This window comes from Mus caroli, unplaced genomic scaffold, assembly GCF_978045245.1.
Source record: "Mus caroli unplaced genomic scaffold, Mus_caroli_1 scaffold_8, whole genome shotgun sequence".
Classification (NCBI taxonomy): Eukaryota; Metazoa; Chordata; class Mammalia; order Rodentia; family Muridae; genus Mus; species Mus caroli.
Genome location: NW_028227263.1, coordinates 103,800,453 through 103,825,038, shown reverse-complemented (window position 1 = coordinate 103,825,038; position 24,586 = coordinate 103,800,453). Strand labels below are relative to the sequence as shown.

Below are 24,586 nucleotides of genomic sequence, written 5' to 3'. Positions count from 1 at the left end.
TAAGGAAACACTTAAGTATGCTTTTCTTGGTTTAAAAATAAGCACATAAACTATTCTATATTGTTATTGAATTTTAGAATAAAAATTTATTTCTGCTGAAAAAATAAATATATAAGTACATATGCATATGCTTACGTATATTCACACATATACATACATATATGCATGTATACATACATATATGCATGTATGCATATATATATATATATGCGCCACAGTGGATATATGCCACAGTGGCTGCTACAAAGGAAACTCTACTACTGCCCCAATTACCTGAAAGCTGTATCCAAGGAGCTCCAGGGCCTCACCTGTCTTGAGTCAGCACTCATCCTGGAGTGGGCTTTGTGGGGATACAACTGCCTTTGATTCATCCAGGTTCCTCTTGGTAACTCCTCACCTACACTCCTGTAGCTCAGAAACCTCACTGGTGCACCAAGCTAGATTTGGGTGTTTCTTTGGTCTGCTACTGGTGCTCTCCTTGGGGTGAATAGGTAGATGTTTCATGTTCAGGTCTCCTCAGGAGAAGTCACTCAACACCTATCTACACACAGATTTACACAGATAAGGCTACACTAGGACTGGAGAGACAGCTAAGCAGATAAAGGCACTTGCTGTGAAGCCTGATGACCAGAGTTCGAACCCCAGGGTCCATGTGGTGGAAGAAGGCCACTCCCAGAAGTTATCCACTGACCATCGAATGTGCATACATAGTCAAGATAGATGAGGTGTAATAAAAAATAAGCAACACTGATGTGAACTCACTTTTCCAAATTACTAAGCACAGGAGGAAATAGCCCTCCCAGAGTGGGGATAAAAGCTAAACTTGGGGCTTGGAGAGAAGACTCGGAAGTTAACAGCACGTACAGCAGCTCTAGCAAAGAATTCAAGTTCAGTTCCCAGCACCTGCACTGTGAGCACAGGCTCACAACTGCCTCTAACTCCAGCTCTAGTGGACCCAGTGCCCTAATAACTCTCTCTCTCTCTCTCTCTCTCTCTCTCTCTCTCTCTCTCTCTCTCTCTCTCTCTCTCTCTCTCTCTCTCACACACACACACACACACACACACACACACACCTTACAAAAAGTCTAAACTTGCTGGGTGGTGGTGGATCACATCTTTAATCCCAGCTAAACTTGGGAGGCAGAGGCAGAGGCAGAGGCAGAGGCAGAGGCAGAGGCAGAGGCAGAGGCAGAGGCAGAGGCAGAGGCAGAGGCAGAGGCAGAGGCAGTAGAGGCAGTAGAGGCAGTAGAGGCAGTAGAGGCAGTAGAGGCAGTAGAGGCAGTAGAGGCAGTAGAGGCAGAGGCAGAGAGGCAGGGGCAGGGGCAGGAGCAGGGGCAGAGGCAGAGGCTTCTAAAGAATCTAAACTCACAAGAGTGCTTAGAACTCTACAATTTCTGTCCCCTCTAAAATAAACTTGCACCCGCTCACTTTGCACCTACTTTGTAGTTTTGACCTTATTTGACCTTATGACATCTCTCCAATCTGAGTCCACCGCCTTCTGCTCCCTCTGGGTCACTCACATGTTAGGTCTCAGCATCACCATCCTTTCTCTTGAGTTGCTTTCTCCAACTCTGATGCAGACTCAACACCTCTTCTGTTCCTTCTCATAGTACTCTGTCCACTCTCTTCCTACCACTTACCCACCTCCACAAAATTAATTTGTGTGTCTATTTTATGAGTGTTCAGTGTGTGTGTGTGTTTGTGTGTGTGTATACTAGTTGATGCATATCATGGGAGCATGCCTGTGTGGCGCTGTCTTGTTGATACAGAAGGGACCAGACATGAGAGTGGCATTATGCCTACGTAAGGGGATCCTGGAATGTGTAAGAAAGCTAGCCAAGCATGAGCCCGTGAAGGAACCAGCCAGCAGCATTCCTCCACAGTTTGACTTTGAGTTCCTGCCTTGACACAGTGATATATTGTCACTTGGATGGATGTGTGAGCCTAATAGAGCCTTCCCTCTCCAAGCTGCTCTCAGTCAGAGGGTTCTATCACAGCAACAGACAGAAACTACAACATAACTTTCCACAGTACCACTGCACACACGGCACTCATCTTCCTGTCAGCGACTCTAACATTTATTTGGCCAGGTTGGACACATCGGAATCTTTTCTTTGGTCTTCTTTGGGATGAATACAAATTTCCTTTATGTTGGCATTTAGTCTAGGCTCCACTCCACAGTTACCCGGCAACAGTCAGGTGTGCCTGACTCACTATAAAAGGGGATGTGTGCTCCCTCCTCTCTCTTGTGCTCTTGCTCCCTTCTCTTCTCCTCTTGCTCCTGCCCCTTACTCTCTATCTCCCCATTCTCTTACCCCTCTCTCTCTATGTGCTTATGGCCTCCCCTCCCCTCCCCTCCCCTCCCCTCCCCTCCCCTCCTCTCTTCCTCTCCTTTCCTCTCCCCTCTCCTCTCTCTCTCTCTCTCTCTCTCTCTCTCTCTCTCTCTCTCTCTCTCTCTCTCTCTTCCCTCAACTACCCTCCCCATGTCCTGAATAAACTCTACTCTATACTATACCATCATGTGGCTGGTACCTTAGGGGGAAGGGATGCCTCAACATGGGCCCATAGAGGCACCTTCTTCCCTCACACCTTACCAAGCCTCCATCAAACATATCCCTGGTTTCTCTTTCTTTTTATAAAACACAGCACGTTACATCTTCCTAGGAAAGTCATAAAGCACCAAGAGGCATCACAGTATTCACCTAAGAAGGCTCATAACCTCTGTCTTAGCTCTGTCCCTTCCAAATTACCATACACACCATATCTGTCATGCAGAGAACAATCTTTCTCTATAGATCTGTTCATTCAACTGCTTTGCTCCAAATCTTGCAACACTTCATAACGAATCCATTCATTTAGCCAAGAACTTCACAAACAGTTCTGCATGCATTTTATATTTTAGGTACCATTCCCAGTACTGATGTCACAGTTCCTGTGACAGGCATATTCCTGTTCCCAAGGAATGGAAGTTCTGAGGGTCAGGGTGTGGTCCAATGACATAACCTTCCAATGTTTTAACTTTGAATTCAAATTCATCATCGCATATTTTCTCCACCTGTGAATCTGGGTACTACTTTCCACAACCTAGTCTCCACTCAAGTCTACTTTATGTGAGCCTACAGAAATTTAAGATAGGAGTGGGAGGTCTTGTACAAAGGTTTCAGCTGCTTGCTAAGCACTGACATCAGAATTGGACTAAAAATATAATGGCTTGTGTAAGCTTTTGTGTGTGTGCGTGTGTGTGTGTGTGTGTGTATGTGTGTGTGTGTGTGTGTCTGTCTGTCTGTCTGTCTGTCTATCTATCTGTCTGTGTCCTCTGTCCTTGTCTCTGTGTCTTCAGACCAGTCTGTGGAACTGGTCATGAAGGAAGGGATGAAAACCCCTTGTTTCACAGTGCCGTGTGCACTTTTCTCCCCTGAGACTCTTCCCCAGAGTGAGACACATGCATATCTTTTGGCTCACCCCAATAACAAATCAACTAGGTGACCTTCGAAAGTCCTGAGACCAGGCCCAAGAGTAGTCTCCATCCCTTGGAGTGTATGGGATAGATAGAGGCTGAGAGGGCTTAGTGAGCTCAGATCTGCAGGACCTCAAGTTTATTATGAACTTGGGGGTTCTGGAGTCTCCATGGGTTTTTGTAATTCCCAGGGTGATGGGAACTTTGTACATGATGCAGTTTCCATGGTCTTCCTTGGCTTCGGGTTATCTTCTTTTTGCTGGAAGGTGAGAAAGGAGCAGGGCAAAGAGAGATGATGTAACTGGTTTACAGGGGAAGGAGCCACACCTGAAGATGAACTCTAAGTAAACATGGATCAAATGTTGCCTTATCTTTCCTTACCATACTTTGGCTGGAGCGTATAAACCCCCTCTTTTCCCTCTGGCCCTCCCTGGTGCAACTAGGGGCTCTATGAATATCCCTCAGATTCCTGAGACTGCATATGATGTCCTCAGGCAAGTTTTCTGCCATGTTCTGGATCACCTTAACCCCTGGCTTGGTTCTCTTTCCGTGAGGACCCCTCTCCCTAGCAGCTTATCGACTCACTGAGGGCAAGCGCTGAGTCTGACCCATTCCTGGGACCTCACACTGCACGGCCTGCAGATTAGGAGACACTGCAGGAGGTGCTGGTGGGATTAAAGAGATGCCTGTGCGTTGCTTCCTTTTCTTATTGCGGACTAAATAAATACCTGCAGCATAGGGAAGGAAGGTTTGTTCTGGCTCAGAGTTTAAGGAAACAAACAGCCCACTGAGGTGGAGTGGTAGTGGTGAGAAGAGTATGAGGCAGCTGTTCACACTGAGTCTCCAGTCAGGAAGCAGAGAACAGAACAGAAACTGGGACTAGGATATAGAAGCTTAAGCTCCACCACCATGCCCCCTCACTTCCTTCAGCCAGACTCTACCTCCTAAAGGTTCCATAGTCTTCCACAACAGCACAACCAGCTGAGAAACAAGTGTTCAAATTACACGAGCCTATGGATGTGTGTGTGTGTTTCATGTTCAAAACAACACATGGTTTATCCACAAAGGGACACTAGTTCTCTGCACAGGGTGTTAGGAAGGATCTGGTGAGGTGATTGGAATGAGAAATTTCCCTCATGAGCCCCTGTGTCTGATCACTTAGCCGCCCCCCCCCCACACCTAAGTTAGTGACACTGTTTGGGGAAGTTACAGAGACTTTGCAAGGTGGAGGCCAGCCTTCCTAGAGGAAGCACGTCCCTGGGGGTGGCCTTTGAGTGTTAATAGTCTCACCTGACCCACTTACTGTCTATACCTGGCTTCTTAATTGCTTTTGAACAAGTGAGCTCCCTTCTCCTGCCTCCTACCACCAATACAATAGACTCTTAAACCCTCTGGAACCACAAACCCAAACAAACTCTTCCTGGACTTGGTGTTTTATCACAGCAATATAAAGTAATAACAGCAGGTTGCCTATGGTCCTGCAGACTCACAGATGACAAATAAGAACAAGGCAAGCCCTGTTCCATCCAAGATGCTCTGGGGCTGTAGGACTACCTGGTCTCCAAGCACTTGGCCAAGACTTGGGCCTGAGGCTATAGGTGGCTGCTGCCTGCTGAACACCAGAGGCCAAACCTGTGGTCTCCACTCTGATGCTACTACTACTGCTGGGTAGTGTGTGGGTGGAATTAATTCACTTTCCAGTGGGGATTCAGTGTGTGTGTGTGTGTGTGTGTGTGTGTGTGTGTGTATCTATTTGCATGGTATGTATGTATGTATGCATGTCTGTGTATGGTGTATGTGTGTGTATTGTATATATGTGTATTGTGTGAATGAGCATGTATATATCTGTGTGTGTATGGAGTATGTGTGTGTGTATGTATGTATGTATCTGTATATGTGTGTGTTGTGTGCATATGGTCAGTATGTGGATGTATATGGATGTGTGTGTGTGGTATATATGCCATGCATGTATAGTGTATGTGCACACATGTATGTGGTGTTTATGGTGTGTCTGTGTGTCAATGTGTATGATGTGTTTATGGAGTGTATGTGTGTGGTATATAGAGTGAATCTGAGATTATGTTTGTATGCTGCATGTGTGTGTGTGTGGTGTATATGGAGTGTGTGTTGATAGTTCTAATTATCCTCTAAACTATGTATCTTATTTTATTCCATGAGGCTCTTGGAGCCTCAACTTCAGTGCCTGTAAAACAAACTGCAAGCTCATTGGGCTTTATACAGGCTACAGGCTGGGCAGCGGCTCTCCAAAGCAGCATGTAAGCTTTCTCCCACTAATACTGTTCTGCTGACTGGATTCCTTTTTGGGGAAAGGGCACTCACCTAGAGCTGCTCCTCAGAGGGTAGCTTAGTTCTGGATTTCCTAGGCTCCCTGGACTTCAAATGGGATCCCTGGTCTGTTTCAGCCACAGAGTTCTTCTGTTCTCTCATCTGTGCACACTTCTTTGCCTGCTTTGTCCTGAGAAGTTTCACTCTAAGGAAATGTGTTTCTGATCAATTCTTCTCTGCATCCCCACATGGGCTCTGGTTCTGATCAGCATCCAAGTCTGGAGTCTCAACAGTATTGCCAGCTTGCTGTTTTATCTAGGGACAGCCACCCAACTTCTCTGCAAGTTGCTCTCATAACTACTGAGCCATCTCTGCACTTCCTTGTCATTTGTTTTTGTTTGTTTGATTGATTGGTTGATTATTTATTGATACAGAGTGTCATGTATCCCCCCAAACCAGCCTTGAACTCATCACATTAAAAATGACCTTAAACTTCTGATCTTCCTGTATCCACCTACTGCGTGCTGGGAATACAGGCATGCACCATCACGCTCAGATTATGCAGTGCTGGGGATCAAACCCTCAGCTCCATGTATGTCAGGCAGGCCCTCTACCACCTGAGCCTGTATTTGCCTTTGAACTAACCTCATCTTCATGCCTTACCACCTAGCTCCTCTCCTCCTCTCCCCCTGATAGACAGTCTCCCAGTCCCAATCACCACCCTTCTCACTGACAGATAGGATTAGAGGGGTCCTTATGATGGCATTAGTGACTTTATGAGAAAGGGTGCTTGTTCTAGATCTCACCTTGTGGTATAGCAAGAAAGCCCTTGCTGGATCTAGATGCTGGATACTGTGTACTTGCACTTCCTCAGCCTCTGGAGCCCTGAGATAACTAAACCTTTGTGCTTCATAAATTAGCTCATCTCAGCTGTTTTGTTGCAGTAACATAAAATGAGCTAAGACATACTCACATGAAGGGGAGGAGGCAGAGAAAAAGTAGTGTGATTGCCATGGCTGCATAGACAACACCCCGTAGCAGAGCTTCCAGGAAAATCTGGGGAGCCAAAGGGCCCCTTCCTGGAAGTAGAAGGCATTTTGGTAAGGCTTTCTTTGTATAAGTAATATGTGTATACATGTATATACATATATATGCATATTACTATAAAAAGAATATGTATATGTAATATATATGTAATGTATATACTATGTAATATATATACTATCTAATATATATATGTGTGTATATATATATATATATATATATATATATATATATATTACATTTATGTGTGTGTGTGTGTGTGTGTGTGTGTGAGCATCACATGCACCACAGTGTGCATATGGAGGTCAGAGGACAAGTTGCAGCAGTCTGTTTTCTCCTCCCACCGTGTGGCACCTGAGGATTGAACTCAGATTGTCAGCCTTGGCAGCAAGCACCTTTCCCTGTTGAGCCATCTTGCACTCCCTCAAGAAGCCTTTAAGACCTCAGTTTTAGATCCCAAGCAGTGCCCCTCTTCAGCCTCAGTGTTAGTCCATCCCTGTTCACTGCCCTCACCCAGTCTCCAAGTCCCCACCCTCACTTGACATCAGAAGGATGCTCAGACCATGGATTCCATGTTGGTTCTTCCCCTCACAGAGAAGAACTGTGCCCATTTCTGGGTCCCTGGCCAGGCTGAGGGTGCTGTTGTCCCAGGGACCAAGTGTGGTAGAGGTCACCTGGAAGTGGCCATGTCCACTGTTCACATCCACAGGAACACCGTCCATCCACCAATGCACAGAAGGAGTGGGGATCCCATGGAAGGAACAACTGCACTGCAATATCTTCTCCACAGAGCAGAAGGAGTTAAGAAGTCTGGCAGGTTCTGTGGAGAGGGAGGGTCAGAGGTCAGGGGTCAAGGGTCAGGAAGGAGACCTGCCTTTCCTTTTTCATCTTCCTTCAGGACCCAGCCTTCTTTTCAATGTTTGGCACATTGAGGGTGAAACTCAAGGCCTCCCACATGCCAAATAATGCTTTACCACTGAGCCACACCCCCAGACCCTCGCTGGGGGACTCTAGATAGGTGCTCTCCTGCTGAACCTATGCTCTCAGGGCCTTCCTGGGATATTCTAGGGACAGAGATAATGTCTAATCCAGAATGGCTCTCCTTCCTGTCCACCCTTCTCTCCTCTTTCTTCACAGTCCTGTTTGCAGCTTCCCAGACAGCACTAGAAGTGCTGTTCATCCGACTTACCGAGCTGTGGATGTGGTGGGCCCATCTGTAACAGCAAGAATTCCCAGGTATACAATGCTATTTACTGTCATGAGTGAGTTGATGAAGACTGAAAGAAGATGAGGAGCTGGGTGAGCAGAAATGTCCTTGCCAAGCAGGTACTTGAGGCCCTCTTGGTCATACCAAGCACCAGATGACCCGGAGAAGCAAGAATTACATGGGTCAAGATTCTCAGGCATATCTAGGGATAGGGAACATCCACTAAGATCCTCTGTGAAGACCGGATACTGTGTATTGGGGTATGCCAAGCTCTCAAAAGCTAGTAGAGAGACATGGAAGGATGGTTCACTCTGCAGAGATGGGCTCAAGACATGTGTTTCTTTGGAATTCTTCCACTGGGACTATTTAAGAAATGGCCAGGTTGGGAATGACTGTAGGTCAGGTGACTATGGGAGAGGCCTCCATCGTTATTGAGAAAGATGATTTACTTGAGTTGAAATTCAAGAGATAGGGGACAGGATTCAGAGGAGTGGGTAGAATTTAGACTTTTTGGTGTTCCTTGCACTGTCCAGAAATGAGTCTGAGTAAATCAATCAGAAGTTCATAGCCAGAGGTGGTGGCTCACATCTGTAATCATATCATCTGGGTGACGAAAACAGGAAGATGGCTGTAACTGACTATAGAGCCCAGGCCAGTCTCTGGCTCCTGAATACCAGGACCACGGGAAAACCAACAAAGAACGATTGTTCCTACCCCCACAGAAAGAGGATGGTACCCAGGTTTCCTGGTCACAAATGCTCCTTGCGTTCACGAAGAACACTAGCCTCATTTTTGTACTATCAGCTTTTCCTGTCTTTGTTTGCCAACTTAAAGCCTCACTCTGGGTATTGGAATGAACCCAATCTGCATCCTGGCCCAAGCTTTGCCGGTAAATCGCCACATCACTCTGATCAAATATCATCCCCTCTCCAAGTTTGTTTTCAGCGTCACATCACATAGGTGGGATTTGCTGCTGCAGAGGTAGGGATCGATTTGGCTTTGTAATTCTGATTTATTCCTGCTCTCCTCTGCCAGGCCTGAAGGAGCACAGCTGGGATGGAGCCTCGTTTTCCTCTGCTTATCGCTTCTCCTCATGTTACTTCGCATTTTGTCCTTAGGGGTCCACGAAATTATCTTCCCCTCGGCACATGTCTATCTGCCTGTCTCCTTAGCCCTCTTACTAGTCAAGTGTTCTTCAACTGTTAGATTTTTATTTTTTTATTTTTTTGCTTTGTTTGGTTTTATATGGAGTCTGATGTAGCCCAGGCTGGCCTTTCTAGGTAGTGTAGGATGATCTTGAGATCCCGATTCTCCTGCCTCCACCTCCAAGAGCTAAAATAATTAGCGTGTAATTAAAATTAATTTGCCAAGAGACTGGTGGGAGCCTAATTAATGTATTAACCTGGCAGGTTATGACAGATATGGATTATAGGATTACTGATTTACAAAGCTGGGACCACATGGCCACTAAACTGATCATTAACTCACAGGCTTTTGCTTGTTCTAGTAGAATGGTGATCTACTAGCTTCTTTTCTGGTTAACTTGGTGACACACTGGAGGTGACTGAGGGGTGACAAGATGAAGAAGAGCGTGACAGAGACAGGAGAAATAAGTGACAAAGGGATGACAGATTGACCAGGTGACCGAGGGGAGCAAGATGAACAGCTGACCAAGAGCTGAGGATTGACAGGCTGGCTAGCATAGAAAGAGGCACCGGCGAACCAACTGGTGTGCAGTCGCTCTCTGCCAATCCGGAATTGGCTTTGGATGAACCGAGGAGCTCGCGGTATCTCGGTGCTGGGGTTGCTGAGTAGCCTAACCGCTCTGTGGCTGCCTCGTGAGAGGTCCAAGGATGCCACCGGCTGAGGACTACTTGACTAAGGGACTAAGGGAGAAACTCCACATCCCCAGAAGCTCATCAGGGAAAACAATGTCCGTGCACACGAATTCCATAGACCCTCCCACAGGCCCAGGCGGCCGGTCATCATCTGTCTGCCAAGACAGACGTCTTGTGGCTCAAGCCACAAGAGGGTCACATGACAGTCTCTGTAGTGTGTTTGTGTGGCGGGGGGAGAGGGGGTTACACACACGCGCGTGTCTGTCAGTGACCTGGTGAAGTATAAGCATCTTACCCAGTAGCCAACGAATAGCTGCGCTCCTATGCTACAGCCAATCAGCGAGGTTATGATGCACAGCCACCACAGTCAGGAACTGAACTTGCATGTCCCGCCCCTCTTTGTTGTGGCTCTGAACCATTCCGATGAGATGCTGGACCTTTGGAACGAGTTTCCCCAACAAGGCCTTTCTTTTTTTTCTTTTTTTTTTCTTTTTTCTTTTTTCTTTTTTCTTTTTGGTTTTTCGAGACAGGGTTTCTCTGTGTAGCCCTGGCTGTCCTGGAACTCACTTTGTAGACCAGGCTGGCCTCGAACTCAGAAATCTTCCTGCCTCTGCCTCCCAAGTGCTGGGATTAAAGGCATGCGCCACCACTGCCCAGCTAGCAATGCCTTTATTGACCACTCTCATCAAACTACACCTTGCCCTCCAATCCTGTTTACTCCCTTTCCGGTTGGTAAGCCCTGCTTGATTTTCTTCTATTTTACTCGTTACACAAACTTTCTGACCTATTTCACATTTTCAAAAATGCTTTTTAGCTAAAAGATTATATTAAAATTGTGTTTATTGACTGCCTCACTAAGATACACACCTTGCAGTTCTTGTCACGTTTTGTTGTTTTCGCAACTGTCTCTCTGGGTTGAAATACTGACTGTGCTTCATACACAATGACTATAGCTTTAATCATGGGCAGGGTGAAGGAGCAGGACACCAGAGGTTCACGTGATACGTGTATGCTTAACGTTCTAAGATGCTGTCAAGTGGATGAACAGTTTACAACCTGCTCCATATTGGTCACACATGATAAGAGTCATTTTATAAATTCAGCCATTCTGGGGTGTGTGTGTGTGTGTGTGTGTGTGTGTGTGTGTGAGAGAGAGAGAGAGAGAGAGAGAGAGAGAGAGAGAGAGAGAGAGACAGAGACAGAGAGAGACAGAGACAGAGACAGAGACAGAGAGAGACAGAGAGAGACAGAGAGAGAAACAGAGAGAGAGAGAGAGAGACAGACAGACAGACAGACAGACAGACAGACAGACAGACAGAGACAGAGAGAGAGACTGGCTCACTGAGATTTTAATTTGCATTTGCCTGAGAATCAATATAACATTATCTTCTATTCTGTTTTTTTAAGTTATTTACTTATTTTACATCCTGACTGCAGTATCTTCTCCCTCCTCTCCACCTAGTTCTTCCCCTCCCCGTCCCTCAATCTGTTCCTCCTCCCCCTCCCCCCTCTTTTTTTTTTTTTCCAGAGGCCTTCCATGGGTATCAACCAGCATTGGCATATCAACTTGAAGCAACACTAGGGTCCCTGACCCAGAGATCAATGAGTAGAGAGTTGTTCAACTTCCATGAGTGTGTAGGCTTTCTGGTGTTTCTGTTGTTGATGTCTAGCTCTAATCCATGGTGGTCTGATAAGATACAAGGTGTTCTTTCAATCTATTGAGGCTTGCTTTGTGATTGACTATATAGTCAATTTGGAGAAGGATCCATGAGGTACTGAAAATAAGGTATATTCTTTTGCATTTTATGAAATATTTCATAGATATCTACTGTTTAGTTTTTGTCTGGAAGACCTGTCAGTTGGTGAGAGTGGGGTGGTGAAGTCTCCCATGATTAATGTATGAGGTTCAATGTTCAACTTAAGGTTTAGCAATGTTTATTTTACAAATGTGGGTGCCCTTGTGTTTGGGGCATAGATGTTCAGAATTGAGATATTATCTTGATAGATTTTTCCTTTGGTGAATATGAAATGTCCTTCCCTGTCTCTTTTGATTAATTTTGATTGAAAATCTATTTTATTAGATATTAGAATGGCTATTTCAGCTTGGTTCTTGGGTCCATTTGCCCTTTACTCTGAGGTAATGTCTATCTCTATTGCTGCGGTGTGTTTCTTGTATGTGGCAGAATGATGGGTCCTCTTTCCAAATCCATTCAGTTCACCTGTGTCTTTAATTGGGTAATTGAGGCCATTGATGTTGAGAGACCAGTGGCTATTACTTTCTGTTATTTTTATGTTGGTGGTATTTTATGTTGGTGGTGTGTATCTGTGTGTGAACACGTGCTTATGTGTGTGCATGCGCGGGCACACTTCCCTTGCTTTTGCTGGTATGGAATTACTTATTTCCTGCGTTTTCTTGGATGTAGTTATCCTCCTTGGGTTGGAGTATTCCTTCTAGTATTTTCTTTAGGACTGAATTTGTCGATAAACATTTTTTAAGTTTGGATTTGTCTTAGAATATCTTGTTTTCTCATCTATGGTGATTGAGACTTTTGTGTGTATAGTAGTCTAGGTTGGCTTCTGTGGTTTCTTAAAGGTTGCAAGATATTTGTCCAGGTCCTCCTAGCTTTTAGAGTCTGTTGAGATGTCAGGTGTAAGTACACTGTAGCTGTCTTCAGACACTCCAGAAGAGGGAGTCAGATCTCGTTACGGATGGTTGTGAGCCACCATGTGGTTGCTGGGATTTGAACTCCGGACCTTCGGAAGAGCAGTCGGGTGCTCTTACCCACTGAGCCATCTCACCAGCCCCCGAGATGTCAGGTGTAATTCTGATAGGTCTGCCTTTGTATGTTACCTGGCCTTTTCCCCTTGCCACTTTGAATATTTTACTTATTCTATAGATTTTGTGTTTTGATTATTATGTGACAGGAGGATTTTCTGGTCCAGTCTAATTGATGTTCTATATGCTTCTTGTATGTTTATAGGCATCAGGAAAGTTTTCTTCTATGATGTTGTTGAAAATATTTTCTGGCTCTTATAGCTGGGACTCTTTACCTTCTCCTATTTTTATATTCTTAGATTAGGTCTTTTTATGGTATCCCAGATTTCCTGGATGTTTTATGTTATGATATTTTACATTTAACTTTTTCTTTGACTGATGTATCAGTTTCTTCTATTGTATCTTCTAAGCCAAAGATAGTCTCTTCCATCTCTTGCATTCCGTTGGCGATGCTTGCATCTGTTGTCACTCTTCTCTTCCCTAGGTTTCCATCTACAGAGTTCCCTCAGTTCCTAGTTTCTTTATTGCTTCTATTTCCATTTTCAGATCTTAAACAGTTTTATTTATTTTCTTTTCCTGTTTAACTGTATTTTTTTCTGTATTTCTTTAAGGAATTTGTTTCCTCTTTGAAGGCCTCTACGTGTTTGATTGTATTTTTCTGTATTTTTAAGGGATTTATTTATTTCCTCTTTAAAGTTTTTGTCATCTTTATCAGATTGAATTTAAGGTCATTTTTTTGTGTGTGCTTAAGTTGTGTTAGGCTATTCAGAGCTTGCTTTAGTAGGGAAGCTGTGCTCTGCACTTGATCTTAGCCAAAAGGCCGAGAAGCAATTGAAGCTGTGCTCTGAAGTTGTCATATTCCCTGATTTTTGTTAATTGTGCTCTTTTGAGGGCCTTTAGCCATCTGGATGGCTTCAGCCCTTGGTTGTTCCAGTTGTAGTAAGTATTGGGAGGGGACTTAACCTCACTGATCCTGATGTGGCAGACTTGGATGTATGGTTCTGGGTCAACAGGTCTGAAGAAGGAAGACTGAGAGAGGTGGTGGGAAAATGAGGTCCAGTGGAAATAACAGGTCTCTCAGAGCAGCTGGAGGTGTCCCCAGGGGACTCGGCAGGCAGAGAAGATGGGTTTTTGGAAGAGAATCTAACCTGTGTAGTTCTGCATCAGTGGATTTGATGAATGTGGGTCGAGAGGTGGCAGAATGATGAAGGTCCTCTAGGAATAGCAGGCAGCTCAGCACAGATAGAGGTGCCCCGGAGAACTCAGTGGCCAGAGAAGATGGTTGCAGGGAGGGAATCTCAGGAGTGATCTTTTCTAGTTCCCTCCATTTGCCTGAAAACTTCATGATGTATTTGTTTTTAATAGCAGATTAATACTCCATTGTGTAAATGTACCATATTTACTTTAACCATTCTTTGGTTGATGGCCATCTAGGTTGTTTCCAGTTTCTGGTTATTATGAATATAATAGGTATAGCTGGGTCTTGAGATAGAACTATACCCAATTTTCTGAAAAACTGCCAAATTGATTTCCAAAGTGGCTGTACAATTTTGTCCTCCCACCAGGAATGGAGGAGTGTTTCCCTTGCTCCACATCCTTACCCGCATGAGCTGCTCCTTAAGTTTTTTCAATCTGGCTATTTTGATGCATGTTAGATGAAATCTCAGAGTTGATTTGATTTGTATTTCTCTGCAGATCAGATGTTAAACATTTTAAAAAGTGCTTCTGTGCCATTAGAAATTCCTTTGCTGAGAATTATCTGTTTAGATCTGTATCCCGTTTTTTAATTGGGGTATTTAGTTTGTTAATGTCTAGTTTCTTAAATTACTCATAAATTTTCAATATCAGCACTCTGTCAGATGTGGGGTTGAAGACCTTTTCTCATTCTTTAAGGCACCATTCTGCCCTTTTGACAGTGTCCTTTGTCTTACAGAAGCTTTTCAGCTTCATGAGGTCCCAAAGTAAATCAAGATCAAATAAACAATCTAAATAGACCTATAACTCCTAAGGAAATAGAAGCAGTCACTAAAAGTCTACCAACAATAGCAACAAAAAAGCAAAAGTAGATGGTTTTAGTGTGGAATTCTGCCAGACTTTCCAAGAAGAGCTTATAATAATATTTCTCAAATTGTTCTAGAAAATAGAAATAGAAGGACATTGTGAAACTCGTTCTATGAAGTTATGGTCACCCTAATACCTAACCTACACAAAGACTCAACAAAACAGAAAACTTCAGACCAATTTCTCATGAACATTGATGCAAAATAATTCAATAAAATGCATACAAACCGAATACAAAAACACCTCAATAATATCATCCACTGTAATCAAGTAGTCTTTATTCCAGAAACTCAAGGATGGTTAAACATATGAAAAATTATTAATGTAATCCATCATATAAACAAACTGAAAGAAGAAAATAACCATACAATCATCTCATTTGATGCTGAAAAAACTTTTGACAAAGTCTCTTCATAATAAAAGTCTTGGAGAGATCAGGCATACAGAGCACATACCTAAACATAATAAAGCAAAACACAGCAATTTGATAGCCAACATCAAACTAGATGGAGAGAAACTAAAAGCAATTACAATAAAATCAGGGAAAAGGCAAGACTGCCCAGTCTCCCCATACCTATTCAATATAGTACTTGAAGTTCTAGCTAGAGCAGTAAGACACCTAGAGGAGATAAAGGGGATATAAAATGGAAAGGAAGAAATCAAAGTATCACTATTCACTGATGATATGATGATGTACATAAGTGGTCCCAGAAATTCTTCCAGGAAACTCCTGGAATATTTTAAGTGATTAAACACCTTCAGCAAAGTGACTGGATACAAAATTAACAACAAAACAAAAACAGTAGCTCTCCTACATACAAATGATAGATGGGCCAAGAAAGAAATTAGGGAAAAACAACATCCTTTAGAATACTTACAAATAATTCAAAATATCTTGGTGTAACTGTAAACAAGTATTTCAAAAACATCGAGTCATTGAAGGAAGAAAGTGAAGAAGATATCAGAAGATGGAAAGATCTTCCATACTCATGGATCAGTAAAATTAACACAGTAAAAATGGACACCTTACCAAAAACAATCTATAGATTCAATGTGATTTTCACCAACATTTCACCACAATTCTTTACCAACCTCAAAAATACATACTCAACTTTATATTCTGTTTAAAACTATTTATTATCATTGTTATTTCAAATATCTGTGAATGTCATATGTGTGCAGGTGCAGTTCTGGAGTCCAGAACTGGGCATTAGATCACTTGAAAATTGAGTTAGAGATGGTTGTGAGCTGTCGGAGTACTGAGAGCCATTACGTTACAGACTTTTCCTGGGAAGATGCTACACAAACTTATACCCACCCCAGAAAGAAAGTCCACAACAGATCTAAGCAACAATTGCACCAATGCCCAATTTTGTGAATCAATGAGTTTGTTTTATCGAGTTATTAATAGGAGCATACAATAAAATGGAAAGTACACTACATGTTTTAAATTTAAAAGTATATATATATATACACATATATATATATATATATATAGTGTGTGTGTATGTGTGTGTGTGTGTGTGTGTGTGTGTGTGTATGTGTGTGTGTGCATTCGTGCTTGTATGTGCATGCATGTGCAGTGTGAGCCCAAGTGCCTGGAGAAACCACAAGATGGCGTCAGACCTTCTGAAGCTGGAGTTTGCATGGTATTTTAGGCCAATTCATGCGGGTAACAGAAACCAACTTGGATATTCTACAAAAACATCACATGCTCTTAACCAGTGAGCCATGTGGGATGTTAAGAAGAAAACTCTCTCATTTAATTTTAATGTTTAAAAAATAGTAAGTTTTAAATGATTGTAGAGTTAGGAAGCATTTTTAGCTGTATGATGTAAGACAAGAATGTAAAATCTCAATTTAAAACCCTCCTATTCTTTCTATTCCTGAATAAGCAGTATTCCACAGATTGTATTTTCTTTTTAAACCAAATTTAATGGCACCTAAGATTAGAGAAAGCAGCTAAGAAAAGCATGAAGGGAGAGGCCGGAGAAATAGCTTAGTAGCTAAATTCACTGGCTGCTCTCCTAGAGGACTCGGGTTTGATTTCCAGTACCCACATGGTAGGTCACAACTGTCCGTAAATCTAGTCCCAGGGAAGCTGACACCCTCTTCTGACCTCTGTGGGCACTTCATGCACATGGTGTGCAGGCCTAGATGCAGGCACTCATACACACAAAGAAAAGAAAATAAATCTTGAGAAATATGAATGAAAAATAAATGAAAAACAGCACAATGAAGAAAGCCAGGCAGGGGAGTGGGCATGGTGACTCAAACTTGTAATAGTAGCATGTGGGTGACTGAGGCAGGAGGATTGCCATGAGTTCTACATTGGTCTGGGCTTCAGAGTGAGACATTTGTCAGGAGCCATCTAGGAGAGGATAAAGGCTAGCAGGTGATCTTCTAGAAATGGTTTACTGTGGAGCTGAGATGATGAGCCCTTGGAGGCAAGGCCAGAGGGACAAGTCTCAGGATTTGATTCCTGCTATCAATACACCTTTCCTGCCATTATTAAGTTAATCTAACAATCTCTGCACATTAGCCTACCTATTGGGCAGGTTTTCTGTAGATTATCAAATAGTACTTGCCTTGTAGTGTAGCTATACAGAAAAATAGATGATTTCTTCATTTCTAACAATGATTCTATAATAATTCCAAAGATTATACTAGTAATTATTAAGCCCTTACAATAAGGACTGCAATTAGAGTCCTCTGTAATATGATAGCTGCAACTGGGACTCTGAAATTCTTCTCATGTCATGAGCTAATTGCACAAGATGGAAAACAGGCATACAGATTTACTATTTAGGAATACAGTCCCTTAGGCAAATAATAATAATAATAATGAACTAAAGGTTGTAAAATAACAAATGATTTATTGTAGGTGCAAGGACAGAAGATAAAATATTGACTGGGTTTATTAATATAAAACTTCAGTGTTAACTTAGACATAAGAATTATATAGTTTGGGGGCTGGAGAAATGGCTCAGCGGTTAAGAGCATTGACTGTGCTTCCGAAGGTCATGAGTTCAAATTCCAGCAACCACATGGTGTTTCACAACCATCTGTAATGAGATCTGATGCTCTCTTCTGGTGTGTCTCTGACAGTAACAGTGTACTCACATAATAAATAAGGAAATCTTAAAAAAAAATAAAAATGTAGCCACCCCGGGGCATTCATTTAAAAAAAAAAGAATTATATAGTTTTAGACTCTCCATGAACCTGTAGAACAAGTGACAGATAATGAGTGTCTAACTAGATAACTAGTCTTAATGGGACACATGTACACATCTCTGTTGTAAACTTCTTCTTCAATTTATGACTTAAATTTATTTTTAAATTTGTGGTGAACTTTTGATTACTGGAATGCCATGAGATCATGTATCCTGGGAAAGTTCAAAACTAGGAATGATGACGCTAAGTACACAGAACACAGAATACAAAAAGAGAATTAGAAACCAAGGCAGATGGTAGAGGGCAGAAGAAGAATGGAGAGAAAGAGAGTAGAAGCAAACTAGAAACTTTACAGGGATGAGGAGCTGAGCAGACAAGAAGAGACAACAGAGAGAGCAGAATTAAGTAGACGTAGCGAGAAAATAGAAGAGAAGCGCAGAGTGGAAGCAATATGGGAGCAGCAGAATACAACAGGGGCTGAGGAGGAAAAAGCTGAGACTAAGAAGAGAAGAAGCTGCAGGGAGAGCAGAAATCAGCAGGCAGGCTTTTCTTACAATGAGACATTTAATTTAACTTATTTAGCAATAAAAGAGTAGAAGTGGTTTTTTCCTTTCTCTGAGCAATAAAGGTTGGAGCTTATTTTTCATCCAGAATGAGTGAGCTCTTTTTGCACTAGCTCAATAAAACCTGCTCCTGCTCATGGAGGCCTTTGCCCCCCACCCCTGTTTCTCTCTCTCTCTCTCTCTCTCTCTCTCTCTCTCTCTCTCTGTGTGTGTGTGTGTGTGTGTGTAACTATTTGAGTGTGTGTAAGTATGTAAGTTGATGAGACAGATTGCTAGACCCAACAAATAACTATGAGATAATGAATGATGTGCAGGTATGAATGTGTGTATAAATGTATGTGTGTTTGTGCATATTTGCTTGGGTAAAAGATTTTTCTATTGTTAGTGTGACTCTCTTCTCCTGGTTCAATAAAAGTGTTATTACTCCAAGTCTCCCTCTTACCTGGCCAGTGAAAGGTGAGGTTCCTGAGCAAGAGAGAAAGGAGCCCTAGCAATAAAGCACTCGCATAAAGCTACATATGAGAGTCTGTAACTCTCATCAAAATATTGGAAGTCAGAAGAGGGTGACCCCAGAAGCTCACTGTCCAGCCAGTCTTGCCTAAGCAGCAAGCTCCAGGTTCAGGGAGAGCTTGTGCTTTAGTTAGGGTTCAATTGCTGTGTAGATACACAGTGACAGCAGCAACTCTTATAAAGGAAAACGTTTAATTGGAGATGGTTTAGTCCTTTATCTTCATAGCGGGAAGCACAGCAACATGCAGACAGACATGGTGCTAGATAGATAGGTAGCTGAGAGTTCTATATCTGGATTGGCAGACATCAGGAAATAAAGTGACACTGGGCCTGGCTTGAGCATTTAAAATCCCAAAGCCCAGCCCCAGTGACACACTTTCTCCAACTAGGCCACACCTATTCCAACAAGGCCATACCTCCTAATTGTGTCCTATGGGGGCCATTTTTATTCAACCACCATACCCTGTGTCAGAATAATAATAATTATAATGATAGTGATGATGAAAAGTGATAATGATGAGAAAAAAAGAGGAAGGCACTGAACTTTGACCTCTAGCCTTCATACATGTACTTACTCATGGGCAAGGGCCTTGGCACACACATGTGTATATTCATCCATATAAGAGATGTGGAAAGAGAGAAGGAGAAAGAGGTGAGGCAGGAGGAGACGGTAGGGGACCATTATACTGTGTACAAAAACCAAAAATAGAGGAAACACCTTCTGGGGATATAAATGAAGGAGCACAGACTCTGTCCCGGGTCTCTTATTGCAAAGTCAGATGATGTCAACTGAGTGTAAGACTCACACACAGCAGCATAACTCACTCTTGGATCAGAGGGATCCAGGAATTATCCACAGGGAGCCATAGAGGACACAGGTTCTTCACAGGAGAGCAAAGCTTGGTGCATTTAGATCTCTGAGTACTCCTGAGGCTTCCCTCCCATGAAATCCAAGGAAGTCTTAGTGTGGATACTGCTCTGTTCCTAAGGTGAGTCCTTCTGTAAGGGTCTTGTATTCTCAGGATTGCTGATGAGCCTGTGTGGAGAGGAAAGAAAAGGGTCACACGGCAGGGCACAGGGAGTAGGTTCAGGGAGATAGAGAGGGTCTGTGCAGAGCATTCATTATAATAAGGCCCTTGATCCACAAATGGTCCTGAAGTATCACTAGTCATTCACTGGTAAGGGTGAGGTCCTTCCCAAGCTCACCCATCTCGTGCTCTCTACTCCACCCCAGATGTGCCTGAGTCACACCATGTACACTGAGCACTGGATCCACAGGAAGGCAGCACCGTAGCCATGAGACTCTGGCTCAGATGGTAAAGAGATGAAGGCAGATTGGGAAAACAAAACGTGACTGATAGCATAGCTGCCATGGAGGTGAACCAGCGAGAGACTAAAGAACAGCAGTTTCCCCAAGGCCCACTTTCTACTGTGGGTCTCCATGTGGTGGAGGTGCCATGGCAGTACTGTTAACACAGGCATGAGGTGCCTGTCACAAACATGTGTATGGAACATCCTGGAGTCACAGCATCAGATGCAGTTGGAGATAGGCAGTGATTATAGAATGTGATCGCTTCCTGCCTCTGATGATGTTTACCAGGAGAGGAGAATAAAGCATACGCCATAGAACGAGGGGAGGAGAGAAAGAGAACAAAGGTCAGTGTGGAGAAGTGAGTAAAGGTGGACTGAAGCCTGCAGAAGAGTGGCTAGGTGATGTTTCATGGAGGGAGGCGTGGAAAGAACAAGAGAAATCCACACTGGGCTCTACACAGAGATGGTACCAGCAGGAAGGTGAGCTCTGAGTAGCTCTGGGTAGCTGAGCCAGGTCCCAATACAGCTATCTCGTGGAGGGCATGAAAGAGACGTGGAATGCATGGGTCCCATGTGACTAACCTTGATAGGATTTTCACAGCCCATGTGCACTGACAGCTTTGTTGTCTTTCTTCTGCAGAACATCACACTGAGGAAACCAAGGATTGAAGTGTGGGCACTTGAGGAGCTGTGTAAAACACTGCCCTCTACTATGCTCTGGCCAAAGACAAGATAAACATAGCCAGCCATACCACTTCATTGTTGAAGTGACTCGGTCACTACATGCACCAGAGCTGAGCACAGACATCTAGCCCATGTGCAGTCCCCTACCCACACACCCCTGCTTCATTTTCTCTGTGCAGATTCCTTCACATCCCCCATTCCTGTCATCCTCAGGCCTCCATTATAACCCAGGAGCAGTACTCACATGAGAAACGCAAGACAGAACCCAAGAATCAGGAGCTTGACCGTTGCCTCCCCCACAACCACCAGGACCAGCTCTCTCATCTGGCCTGATTTCCCTGCAGAAACACAAGCACTGGGCTGGGTTCATCTGGAAAACCACGGCCCAAATCCTTCCTCTCTTGGATAGGGTATTTGGTATCTTGACTGACAGTCATAAGAGTTTAAAAACAAAACACATTGAGTAACAAACTTCCTTGATGACATAGGTGTGATGAGTCAACTCCCCAGCAGACAGAACAGTCTCTCGCTGCCCACATCACAGGGAACAAAGCAATCCATAAACAGCAGCACCATTGCAAGATAGAACTTCTCAGAATATGGGGAAATGACCACCGAGAACAGAACACCGTCTCTTTCATAAATGAAAACCACAGTGGGACACTTCTGTGCACAGTGACAGGGTGTGTTTTCTAAGGAAGGGAAGTGACCCCACTGGTGGGAATGTGGGGTGTGTGGAGCTTTTGTGTGCTGTTAGAGAGCGTGGTAAACATTCACTGTGGAAACCTTTGCACATTTAGAATGAAAAGCAGAATTACCTTCTCCCTGGTGGTAATCTCCCTTCTACTGTGTGCCCAGGAGAGGGGACATACTCTCAGACACAAACACATGTTCCTGAAGCCTGGTACCCAATAATGCAGAGCCGAAATGACTCCAGAGTCTCTTCTGGCAGGCTGATGAGCAAGTGTGGTCTATGCAACACTGGGGTGCAGTTTGGGTCCTCGAGGAATGCAATACTGTTGTGTACCTCAGAGATGAGACCCGAGTACAGGATGCTGGTGAACAGCAAGTCAGATGCAGAAGGACACATTTCCATGGGTTCCAGTTTTGTAAAAAGTACAGATGAGGCAAATGCGCATAGACCACAGCAGGCCAGTGTTTGCCAGAGGAGCACAGGAAGTGACTGTCGTAGATCAGAGTTTCTATCTGGGGACATGCAAAGGTCCCATAGTGTGCTCCTTATTATATGGCAGTTGTTAGTGATGATAACACTGTATAGATTAATCTACTAATGAGCTTAAATTAATACTGTATAGATTATATACTGATGAACTTAATACTGAATGAATTTATGTAAAGTAAAATTATAGGTGTAAAAACAACCATGCAATTCCTAAGTCCCCCTGACAGCAGAACTCCACGGCACTTCTCAGAGCTGGAGTGTGGCTTAGGGCTCATCCCAGGATCAGTTTCTAGCACCAAAACCCAAACAAGATATAAAGGTTTTGCCCTGAACTGCATAGGTGAGGACTGACCACTTCATCCCTATCCATGAGAAAGGCACCTTTCTCCACACTTTCCTTAAGACCTTGTTTCTCATTAACTGTCAGATTCAGATATGGGACCCAGCTGTATTTGAGCAGTAGCCAAAGGTCCATGTCCAGAAAAGGTCCAAAGGATTGAGGAGTTTGTGGGCTCAGGTGTTAATGTGTAGGCTGTGAATGGGGAGGGGATCACTGACTCTGTAGCAAGGAGTGTCTCCGGTGTGAGGAGAGGTGGTCTGTGGGCTAAGCTCAAGAGTCCCTGCTCTCCCAGTCCATGACAACTCTCCCCACCTGTGACAGCTTTGGTGGGACATGAAACTAGGGATTCTGTACAGATCTTTTAGAGAAAAGGTTTGTGTGTTGAGTTGAGCTGAGGACAAGGCAAGATAGGAGTTCCCATAACTAGTCAAAACATCATAGTCAGAAAGACGGGGCCTGTGTGTTTCCAGGACTCGCAAATAGTCAGGCCATCAAGACACAGCTACCATGGACCCCCTGCCTTAAACTCAGAGCCTTGTTTCCTGACTCAACACTCACGGGTAACATTGAGCTGGATGGTCCTTTCCACAGTGACACCTGCTCCGGAGAAGGTCACCAGACAGGTGAGTTTGGTACCATGGTCCTGAGGCTGAGGCGTGAACGTCAGCACTGAGGAGTTTGCGGTTCTAGAACTCAAGGAGGTGAGGGCAGTTGACATCCAGGAGAAAGTAGGGGGTGTCCCCTGCTCACAAGCCCAGGGCACAGAGCAGGTGAGATTGCTAGGATAGCCAGCCTCCAGGGTCCCCGGGATTATGATGTCAGGAGTCCGTGATAGAGCTGAGGGAAGGAGGGAAAGAGACAGACACACAGACACAAAGACAGAAAGGTAGAGATATAAGCCATTATAGATACTCAAAAACTCCCTGAACAGCAGACTCTCCCTCAAGGCAATCATCTTCCTTCACACAGACCAGCATCTGTGTGAGGGATCTACCAAGGATGAGGTACAAGTCTTCCAACACACACACACACACACACACACACACACACACACACACACACACACACACACACTGGGCCTTGTGGCCTCTTAAGATGACTTCAGGTGACTTCATTGCTTACAGGTCACATGCAGTGACAGCTGGCTTTTTTTGTAAGAATATCTCACAAAAGGTTCTCTGACCACTCTGAAGAAGTACATTCCTGTGTCATTTTTCTGTGCATCTCTGATGAGCAGGGAACAGTCATGTTTCTGTGGGTCCCCAAGGAGTTGGAATCGGCCCTGTGTTGCCTTCTGCACTAGTTGTCTGGGGTCACTTGTGGCCACTGGAGAGTCTTCATGGAGACTGACCCCTTTCCGGAGCCAGGAGCCGGTGACAGGTCCTAAAGTGAGCTTAATGGAGGGGTAGAAAACACTGCAGGGCACATGGACACATAGGCCCTCCTCAACTGTCACTGACTCGGGCGCCACCAGCTGGAATTCTAAATCCTGAGCCAGGGAGCCTGCAAAGAAATGAGAGGTATCTTGGTTCTGTCCCACCAGCCCCTATTCAAGACCCCCACCCCCGCAACACTTACCTGCACACAGCAAGAGCAGCAGCAGTGGCCACAGCATAGCACAGTGGACGGTCCTAAGTTCCTACAAGTAAAAAGGGAAGGAAGGTTGGGTGGTTGATGCTTCCTGTCATGGGTGAAAGTCGAAGACTATGGTGTCACAGGACTGAGAAGAAATCTCACTGGAACCCCAGAAATAAAGTCAGGCAGAGAGTAACTGACCACAGAGAAGGAACTTTCCACACATATGCTATTGGAGCTGCCACAGAACTTGAAGATTAAACACTTCCACTTTCCACATGTTGGGCTACACTCATTGAGAAGAACCCACCTCCGGCTCCCATCTCTTCTTTGTGGCTTCTTCCATTCCACTGTCACCATCAGAAAATTAGATGCTGTCTGAAAACCCACAGCTTCTGAATGTTCTCAAAAGTCAGTCTGGCAGAGGCAGGGTTCAAGGGGTTAACAGAGGAACCTTGAGGAATAAGGAACAAGCTACTTCAGGGCACATGGACACACAGGCCTTCCTCAACTGTCACCGACTTGGGCACCACCAGCTGGAATCCTGGCTCCTGATCCAAGGACCCTACAAAGAAA

At 44.1% G+C, this 24,586-nt stretch overlaps 2 protein-coding genes and 1 pseudogene across 2 annotated transcripts; 1 reads left to right on the top strand and 2 right to left on the bottom strand.

The window, feature by feature from the left end:
• The window catches only part of LOC110297499 (obg-like ATPase 1 pseudogene), a 579-nt pseudogene extending 576 nt beyond the window's left edge, over positions 1 to 3 (top strand).
• Positions 4 to 3,599: 3,596 nt separating this feature from the next.
• LOC110299485 (SIGLEC family-like protein 1) lies at positions 3,600 to 8,009 on the bottom strand. Its single transcript, XM_021169196.2, is given in 5 exon segments — positions 3,600 to 3,716; positions 5,798 to 5,948; positions 6,717 to 6,822; positions 7,326 to 7,607; positions 7,977 to 8,009. Coding segments are annotated over 5 exon segments (681 nt in total). The 5' UTR covers positions 8,002 to 8,009.
• Positions 8,010 to 14,927: 6,918 nt separating this feature from the next.
• On the bottom strand, positions 14,928 to 24,069 carry LOC110299138 (myeloid cell surface antigen CD33). Its single transcript, XM_029479172.2, has 6 exons — positions 24,014 to 24,069; positions 23,558 to 23,938; positions 22,994 to 23,272; positions 21,157 to 21,250; positions 20,811 to 20,877; positions 14,928 to 19,953 (listed from the first exon to the last, which is right to left on the bottom strand). The coding sequence occupies exons 1-6, from the start codon at positions 24,048 to 24,050 to the stop codon at positions 19,936 to 19,938; spliced, it is 876 nt and encodes a 291-aa protein (XP_029335032.1). The 5' UTR covers positions 24,051 to 24,069; the 3' UTR covers positions 14,928 to 19,935.
• Positions 24,070 to 24,586: the final 517 nt, after the last annotated feature.